General features: G+C 42.8%; 1 protein-coding gene across 1 annotated transcript in view; it reads right to left on the bottom strand.

The window, feature by feature from the left end:
• Window positions 1-4,546: 4,546 nt before the first annotated feature.
• Window positions 4,547-10,069, bottom strand: part of SHC3 (SHC adaptor protein 3) — a 73,330-nt gene continuing 67,807 nt past the window's right edge. The window contains exons 11-12 of the mRNA XM_084627989.1: window positions 9,195-9,490; window positions 4,547-4,859 (exon numbers count right to left, since the gene is read on the bottom strand). Coding sequence (XP_084484115.1) covers window positions 4,731-4,859; window positions 9,195-9,490 — 425 coding nt within the window. The 3' untranslated portion in view covers window positions 4,547-4,730. The remainder of the gene's footprint in view (window positions 4,860-9,194; window positions 9,491-10,069) is intronic.

Genomic DNA, 10,069 nt, shown 5'->3' with positions numbered 1-10,069 from the left:
TGGATTGCTATTCAGTTGTTTTGAGGGAAAAGACTGTTTTTAAAAAAGCTAAATAAACTAGAAATCTGAACTACAAACATTGACTCAGATGATTAGTGTTCGTTTATGCAAGTAGTCTCCATACATTATCTCCTGTGTGCTACTGACATAACTAAGGGCAAGTCTACACTACAGTGCTACATCAGTGCGGCTGCACTGATGCTGTAGTGTGTCTGGTGAAGATGCACTATGCTGACAGTAGAGCGCTCTCCTGTCAGCATAATTACTGCACCTCGGCAAGAAGCTATGTCGGCAGGAGAGCATCTCCCACTGACATAGTGCTGGTGTGGACAGTGCAAAACTTGCATCGCTTGGGGGTGAGAGGGCTTTTTCACACCCCTGAGCAATGTAAATTAGATCAACTTAAGCCAGGGGTTCTCAATCTTCATTGCACCCTTCTGACAACAGAAATTACTCACGACCCCAGGACCAAAGCCTGAGCCCAAACAAGCCCCACCGCCCTGGTGGAGGGGGGGGCTGCAACCTGAACTCTGCTGCCCAGGACTGAAGTCCTAGGGCTTTGGCTTCAGCCCTGGGCAGTGGGGCTTGGGCTTCAGCAAGTCTAAGCCAGCCCTGGCGATCCCATTCAAAGGGAATGACAACCCACTTTGGGGTCCCGACCTGCAGTTTGGGAACCGCTGACTTAAGTGGTATTGTAGACCTGCCCTAAAAGTTTGCAGGATTGGGGTCCATGTTTTTCCTTTCAAATTGTGTACAAACAACTTTAGTTTTGATAGTTAGTTACACTCTGTTATAGCAGAATAAGCCAAACAGAATTGCTAGCTAAATTCTAACTAAATCCCTCAGGAAATTTTGACATTTCACAATAAGTTTCCATTCTGCATCAAACGGAAAGTCAAAATAGCAAAATATGTCATGGAACAAAAATTTTTGAAAAGATTTGAATTGGAAATGTTGAAACAGAGAATTTCGACACTTTCATATAATTTGAAATGGCATTTTTAGTTTCAAACCAACATTTCATTCTGACACGTCAACTCAAAGTGAATTTTTTTCCCTTTGATTCCTCCAATCATAAATTCAAAAAAACTGTCTAAATCTACATTTTTCTGCAGAAATTTAGACAAAACCACATTTTCTGACAGGAGAATTTTCATCGAGAAAGTTTCAACCATTCTCACTGTTGAATCTTTCCTACGCACAGTGATGCGCAGACCAGAAAGAATCCAGTTTGACTTTCAATCTCAGTTAGAGATTTCAGGGCCACAAATTAGAGACAACATTGTTTTACTAATAAACTTCATAAATGTGATATGGAATTATTGAAAGATGATAAAAATAGAACCACAGGCTGTGCCAGATTAAAGCATAGGTACTATCAGGGCCATGTCCCACCTCCTAGAGTGACACAAGGAAGTCAGAATCTCAGCTTTCATTTGATTTTAAAAATAGCCCTCATGAACGCTAAGAAAAGCTTGAAATTGTGACCCAAAGGTAACCAGTGCCTGTCTGAGTCTATACAGAGCCTGAAACAATAACTCTCAGAGGTGTGCTTGTTCCATACATCTTCACTCTGACACTTGCTGCTACCCCAAAGGGGGAACCCATTGAAGGGTGTGTGCGTGGGGCCTCGGATTGCCTTAATTTAGCCCTAACCACAAGATGCAAATTTTACAGAGTCACTTTGCACAGTATAATCACAGAAAAAGCAAAACAAGACTTTTCTTTCCTAAAATCATGATCACGGCTACCAGATAGGGTGCTACTTAAGTACCTCCATATTTCAGCATTCCGTGTTCCTGCATGGAATAGGGCAGACCTAAGCTGAAGATCTCCATCCATGCCAGTGGGGAGTGTTCTGATGCATCTGACTCCTTTTCTGTGCTCTCTGCTCCCACCCAAACCTACTGTTCTGTGCAGAGGAGATGGGAACTGAAGCAAACAGCTATATCATCACAGCAAGGAGGAGAAGGAAAAGATGCTGCCATAATTCCCTGCCTACTACAAGGCATAAAGAAGAACTGATTCCTCCCACAGATAGGGAAGGGGTGAGGAAAGAAAATTTGGGTGTGGTCTGATGCAGAGAAGCTGCAACAACAGCTGCACGGGGAAGTGCTTGTGATAATCAGCCTCTGCGGCCTAGATGTAAAGATGTGTCAGGAAGTGATTAGTGGGGATCCAAGAGAGAAGCCAGATGAGTAACTTAGTGTGAGACACCAGCTAGGGTGAGTCTTGAATGGCTGAAAGAGTTCCAGGAAGGGATCAACATAGGCTGGGAAGTTTCAGGTAGACAGCATGGGTGAAAGTAACTAAAAGGACTTACCGGTACTCCGGATTCCTGAGCAGGGGGGCGTGGCCTCAACTGGAAGAGGCATGGCCTCAACCGGTAGAGGCAGGGCCTTTAAATACCCGGGCCCTTTAAATCAAGATTTAAAGGCCCCAGGGCTCCAGCTGCAGCTGGAAGCCCCCAGGCCTTTAAATCACCCCCAGAGCTCCCAGCTGCAGAAGCAGCTGGGAGCCCCAGGGCTCAGGGGCGATTTAAAGGGCCCCGGGCTCCGGCCACCACTACCGCAGCAGAGCTCCAGGCCCTTTAAATCACCACTGGAGCCCTGCTGCTGCTACCCTGGGGCTCCAGCAGCAGGGTTCGGGCGGTGCTCTAAAGGGCCCAGGGCTCCAGCCACTGCGGGGAGCCCTGGGCCCTTTAAAGCGCCAGCCTGGTGAAGCCGGTCCAGTCCGGCACGGCGTACTGGCTCTTGCCAGTATGTCTATACTGGACCGTAGGGCCTTACTTTCACCTCTGGTAGACAGGGAAATAGGGGCTAGTTGTGGGAATTCATTGGGAAGTGAAACATGCTGAGATGGGGAGATTAGAGGTGAAAATGTAATTTTAAATTCTCAAAAATCTTTGAAAGTCAGTTCTTCCTCTGATAGCTCTTTTCAGGAAGTGAGCTCTAAACCAGCTGTGGGATTCCTTTTCGAAATTAGAGATTAATCCTAAACAAACTTGCAAAGTAATGTCCTTTGCGTAGTCCATGGCACAAGGAGGACATTATTTGGGAGTTTTAAAACTGCCATCCTAGGAATGGATTCTAAAGCAAATCCTGAAGTCAACTTGGCCCCATTTCAGCAAAATACTTAGGCACATGTCTAACTTTAAGGACATGACAGGTCCTATTGACTTCAACTGAACTAATATACTTGAGGGTAGACATACGTGTAAGTATCTTCCTTAATCAGGGCCTTTATTAATCAAATCCTAAAACTTGGTTTGAATTTCTGACTTAGAAATACTGAAGTTTAAATTTTGCTCTCAGTTACAGCGGTGCAACCTTCACTGAAGTCTATGGGAGTTGCATCCATTAAACAGAGAGCTGAATTTTGCCCTCAGTTAGATATGTATAACTGAAAGACAAAGTCCATTCCAAAAGAAAGGCAAATTAATGAAGTGTGTGTGTGTTGGACAGAATGCACTTTTCAATGTACACGCCCCAATACCAAATGTTAATGAAATACCTGCTAAAAAAGCAACTTAATGTATATCAGTTTTTTCCACACTGCTCATTAGAGACAACCAATACATCTATAAAAACAATCACTTGCTAAAGGTTAACTTGAAGCTGTACCTTAGGGAGAGACACACAAAAACTAAGTGAATCCAAGTTAGATCATTTAAATGGACTAACATTCTAGGTATTCATTTTTGTCATTGTTCTATGAGAAAATTTTTTTTTCAGCCGTGTCTTTGACCAAAGCATCTTGCACTAAATATATTTAAAAAAGCAACCAGTTTGAACCCTTTTAGTCAATGTATACATCTCATTGGTGACTGGCAGTCAAAAACAATTAATTCTTTAGCACAAGAAGTGAACTATTTGTAAATAATCTTAGTGTTGAATTTAATAAATCAAAGCGGCAGAATATTAGTTCAATAATATTATGGTTAGAAAAATCAAATGCATACACCTTGTACACAGAGATCACACCAAATCATTGTCAAAGCAAGTTACAAATATCTTGAGTAGCATCATATAAGAATTCAAACTGGACATCAGAAAGAGAAAATGCTTTTGAACTCAGTGACACTGAATAATGCTTTTAAAAATTGTTTCAAGCTAAATTTCCTATGTTAGAATACTAGCTGCTGAATTTAATCCCCTCAACTGGTATTTAACCAATGTAATCCGCCTGTGTTCTCACCATAATTGTGCTTATTAGATAAAACTACAAATAAGACTTCTAATATTGTATTCTCAAGGAAATGAGACTGTTGAATTCTATTTTTATCTGAACAATCACAATGGGCATCTTTTTCAGTTAAAAACACATGGCACAGAACATTAGTTCCATACCTTCAACAGACTGACTTGAAAAATATAAATATATTACTGTATTTATATATAATGTATGTATATACAGTGTCAATATTCACATTACAGAATCAGAATAATTTTATTGAAATTATATTTTAAGAAATCTGTCTGTGTTTTTAATCAGACTTCATGTCTGCATATAGCAGTAAGAAATTTCAAATGGTACTGTATGGGATGGGGCTTTTTAAAGCTCAAGAAAACATATTGGTGATAGATAGATAGATAGATAGATAGATAGATAGATAGATAGATAGATAGATAGATAGATAGATGTGTGTATTTTTTAATGTACATGTTTCCAGGTTTGCAGTGTCCACTGCAGTGGTTATAGCTTACAAATGCTGAACATGTCACCATGGGTCACTGTTTCCTCTCAGCTGGCTGCTGGAGGCAGAGTTCACTTCCAGCAGAAACTATTGGCAAATTGTTCTCAAGATGATGGTTGATGAGATGGCTTATGCTGTCAAATACACGATCCTTTGTACGAACCTTAAAAGAAGAGCATGGAAAAGTAAAGGCTAAATACAGACCAATCTTTCCTTTACCATTAAATGAAAGTTAACTGAAAATAAGACAAAATATTTTCCTTTTATATCTGTTTACACACACACACACACACACATTTTTAAGGGTCTGAGCCTCCTCCCATTAGAGTCAATGGAGGTTTTTCATCTACAAATTAGTTGTTTTGTCTCCTGCTCCCTCACTTCTCTCCAAACTTCTGTTTTGTCTGCTCTCTTATTGGTCACATTTCCTCACACTGAATAGGCCTTGTTGAAGATTTTCCATCACAACTTACAACATTGACCTTCTGATCAAATTAAACAGTTTGGAGATAGTGTCTGCTCTCTGCGAACATTTTCAATTTTTTGTTGAAAAATTGAAACCAAAACATTTCAAACAAAATCCAAACCTCCTGGGGATAGGCAATTTTTGGCCCAAATTTTTTCATTTGTTGTTGCCAAAAATCTGAAAAATATTTGGGGTTTGGTTTTTCATCAAAAAGTTAAACATGTCTGCTGAAAATGTAGGCAATATTAATGAAATATTTTGGTGTTTGTCAACCAAAAAAAAACATTTTTCTGACCAACTGAATTCTGAGTAGACCCCAAGTTGTCTATTACCACATGAGAAGTCTCATTGATTTAAATGAGGTTAATCCCAAAGTAAGGTGTCCCGAGCCCCGCTGCTGGAGCCCCTGGCAGCCAGGACACCCCCCCCCCCCCCCAGGGGCTCCGTCGGCAATTTAAAGGGCCTGGTGTGGTAGCAGTGGCCAGAGCCCCAGGTCCTTTAAATCGCCGTCGGAGCCCCGGGGTAGCAACAGTGGCCGGGAGCCCCGGGGCTCCCAACTGCCTTCGCAGCTGGTAGCTCTGGCAATGATTTAAAGGGCCTGGGGCTCCCAGATGCCACTACCACAGCTGCAGCCCCAGGCCCTTTAAATCTCGATTTAAAGGGCCCGGGGATTTAAAGGCCTCGCCCCTTCCGGTTGAGGCCTCGCCCCCTACTCAGGCATACCAGTAAGTCCTTTAAGTTACTTTCACCCCTGAAGTAGCCACTTCAGCCCCTTCTAGCTAGAGTCTGTCTCTTGCTCTTCCCAGAAGGAACCTTCCAGTCTTCCTATCTGTAGTCCTTTCTTCCCCAGGAGAGGGTCCAGCACTCTCTCAGCACGCTCTATTCTCCAGCTTGGGAGGTCAGCCGGCAAACCCCTCTACTACTCCCCTGGTCCTCAACTTTCTTCAGCCCTCTGCCTCTGGCTTCTAGGGTCAAGCCCTCCCCCATGGTCAAGGTTCTGCTGCAGGAACCTCCTGCTCACTGCCACTCTCTTACCACCTGCAACTCTGCAGCTGCCTCTCACTTTCTGTCAAGCAACAATTCCAGGGCCTCCCACTTGGGGAGTCAAGTTTGAAAAGACCCATCTCTGGCTCAGGGAATCTCCTCCCCAGCCAGCAAGCAGCCACTGGCTTTCCTCCTTTTAAACCTCACACTCAGCATAAGTACAACGGAGTGGGGCTAACTGAACAGAGCTGGCTGACCAAGCCCTCCTGGACCTTAAAGAGGCAGGCTACCCTGTTACAGAAATCAGAACCTCCTTCCATCCCTGCACAGGTTACATGGATCTTGAACCCAAATGGGTAGCAGATACCAGGTAAGACATCTCAACTACTCCTCACCTGCAGGAGGTATGTTGGGAAGGGATCCTTGGATCTTCCATCACTTCTTGCTGGCTGGCACTAAGCACAGGGGTGGGACTGGGGGTGAGTGCTGTAATTTGCTAAGTATTCATATAGACCACCAGTAAATTACTACTCCCCCCAGCCCCAGAGCAAGGAGGAAGCAGCATAGCCATTGTGACTCAGAGATGTATTACAAATGGACTCAAGTGAGAGAGGTGATGCAAGGAGATCTTCATGCAGGGAGGGGAGCAGGCTCATGCTGCCTTAAGAGGAAGGAGTGGAGGGATGTGAGGCCAATATCCTGGTCATGCACAGAAGGGAATATGTGGTGCGCCCCTGTGTAGCAATGGCCCCATGCTCCCTGCCTACCAGAACTCCAACCAGGACACTGCGTCTCTGCACCAGCCATACTGCAGGCTTGTGCATTAAAGGTATGATAGGACCCTACTACTTAATCCTCATGGCATCCCACTCGAAAGGTAGCTATTTGTATGATAAACCAAAAGGCCCTTCTGCAGGAGTCACAAAACACTGGTAAACTTTCAGTCAGTGAGTCAAAGAGGTTCATATCTCAGAGATTCAGCACTCATTTCCGCTGGCTTGTCGAGGCTGACACAAGTACATGTAACCTCAGGAGTAATCCAGTTATAATGGAAAACATCTTAATAATATTCTTTGACTGCCCTCCTGTGGCAAATACAATGACAGCACGTACAGCAGCCTTCTCTAGTCAAAGCTTTTGTGAATCAAACCCTGCTGGCCTTATGCAAGTTTCTCTGTTGAAGTCAGTAGAAGTAAGGCCCGGTAGGATTGGTCCTTCTGTATGTATACCATATACACTATTTTGTCAGGAACCTGTTGCTCTGATTCTTATTATTTAAACTAGCATTTTACACAGGAATAGAAAGTATTGTATTAAGTGCCAGACGGGTAAGCCACTCAGAACAGGGAACTGAAATATGTTGCTTTCCACCCTCCCATATCAGGTGGAGCCCCTTCACAAACTCACAGATGCATAGATTCCAAAGCCAGAAAGGACCATTGTGATCATCTGTCTGACCTCCTGTGGAACACAGGCCAGAGAACTTCCCCAAAATAATTCCTAGAGCAGATTTTTTAGAAAAACATCCAATCTTGATTTAAAAATTGTCAGTGATGGAGAATCCACCGTGACCTTTGGTAAATTGTTCCATTGGTTAATAACTCTCACCTGTTAAAAATGTGCACCTTACTTCCCAGTGAATTTGTCTAGCTTCAACTTCCAGACACTGGATCATGTTATATCTTTCTCTGCCAGACTGAGGAACTCATTATTAAATATTTGCTCCCCATGAAGAGAGTTATAGCCTGCACCCATGTCACCCCTTAACTGTCTTTTTGTTAAGTTAAATAGATTTTGCTCCTTAAGTCTATCACTGTAAGGCATGTTTTCTAATCCTTTAATCATTCTTGAATCTGTTCGCTGAACCCTTTCTAATTTACCAACATTCTTCTTGAATTGTGGACAGCAGAACTGGACACAGTATTCCAGCAGCAGTCACACCAGTGCCAAATATAACCTTTCTACTCCTTTTTGAGATTCCCTGGTTTAGGCATCCAACGATAGCATTAGATCTTTTGCCCCTAGCATTACGTTAGGAGTTCATGTTCAGTTGATTATCCACCACAACCCCAAAATCTTTTTCAGAGTCACTGCTTCCCAGAATATAGTCCCCCATTTTGTAGGTATGGCCTTCATTCTTTGTTCCTAGATAGATATAGATATAGATTTAAGTTTAGCTGTATTAAAACATATTATTTCCTTGCACCCAGTTTACCAAGTGATCCAGATCTCTGAATCAATGACCTGTCCTCTTCATTATTTTCCACTCCCCCTATTTTTGTGTCATCTGCTTACTTTTTCACTGATGGGCAGCTACAAAAATACCAAGGACCAGTTTTCATACCCAGCTCTAGCTACTTTATATTGCTCTGCTGCTAGAAAGCCAATTTAACCTGCTAAGGGAATCCTCAGGTAGCAGAGAGACAGAGTATACCATTTCTCTCCCAAGCCTGAGTCAGAACCTAGTCCCAGAGAAGGAAGTCATGCCCCTACGCTCTGGAGATCACTTTTATCATAGAATCATAGAATATCAGGGTTGGAAGGGACCTCAGGAGGTCATCTAGTCCAACCCCCTGCTCAAAGCAGGACCAATCCCCAATTTTTGCCCCAGATCCCTAAATGGCCCCCTCAAGGATTGAACTCACAACCCTGGGTTTAGCAGGCCTCAGAACAACTGACTGGGGCCTCAGGCAGCTGGGTGGAAATAAGAGCAGTGCAAAGGCTGTTCTAACTAATGCAAGGGACCAGACTGCTCCCCAGACAGCCAAGGGATCTGGGGGCCACAAAAGGAACTTAATACCTTTGACCGCCCCTGTACTGCACTGAGGACTAGACTAGAGGAAGTGGTGTCAGAGCTACCTATCCATGTAGAAATGCTGCAGCAGTTCTTCAGCTAAGCGTCGTGAGTTGAGATTTAAGTTAGGTGATGGGAACCTTACAAATGCCTGTAATAACAAATAAGTGTTATAAATAGGGTTCATTTTCTGGCTTACAGAAAATATATAGAGTCGGACACTTTTTTACTGTCATCCAGGAGTCAATACTTACAGTTCCTTCTGGATCCACTAAAAGAAGATGTTTGGCTTGTCTATTGTGCATACCAGTCAGCACATAGGAGCCTGGATTTGTGGTGCTTTTCCTGACCAGGAAGTCTCCACATTTCTTTAACAGCTGTTCTGCTTCTTTCCTACTCATCTCTCCTTGATACCAAGGCTCTGTATGCAGTTCATCCATTAGAGCGCAGTTAGCTGCTCTGGGTAACGGAGGACTAGTACACTCGACCGAGGTAGCCTTATTCAGCGCAGGCCCAGTAGCCTGGTTCTTGAGAGCATCTTCAAAAGGTTCTGGTTACAGGTACAGAAACAAGTGCAAGATCAGTCACAGGTAAACTGCATTACAAAAAAATACAATTCCAGTCTTTTTAACCCTGGTTTATTTTCATGTAATAGCCACTTCCATTTATCCTTAAGAAGAACAAACACAGTATGGTGTATTACCAGTTTATATAATATATTAAGAACTTACAGAACGTTGTTTGTAAACAAATATATTAAAATCAGAGACAATTTTGACATTTTTGGAGTAATTGCTAATGGTCATATATTTGTAGGTAGCTGGTATTTGTATGTTCTGGACAGGACCAGATCTCTCTTATTGTCTGGCCAGTTAGTTAGGAGGAATTCATTTTAAATGAACTGCATAATCTGCATAGTCACTTATATTACACAGATATCTGCTCTCTTTTCAAAACAGAGTATTAATTTAACAAAGATCCCTGATGTTTAATTACATACTATGATAAGACCATGAGTCTACATCCTAAATTAGGAAAAGAGGTCTAGGTTAGATCAGTGTGATCTAGGTTAGAGCCCAGCCTTCTTTCTAGGGTAGATGCAGGTTAACACCTTTTACCTTGGTTTAGC

Source organism: Lepidochelys olivacea, assembly GCF_965140295.1.
Source record: "Lepidochelys olivacea isolate rLepOli2 genome assembly, chromosome: 5".
NCBI lineage: Eukaryota > Metazoa > Chordata > Testudines > Cheloniidae > Lepidochelys > Lepidochelys olivacea.
The sequence above is the reverse complement of the archived record's forward strand: the minus strand, read 5'-3'. Positions and strand labels throughout refer to the sequence as shown.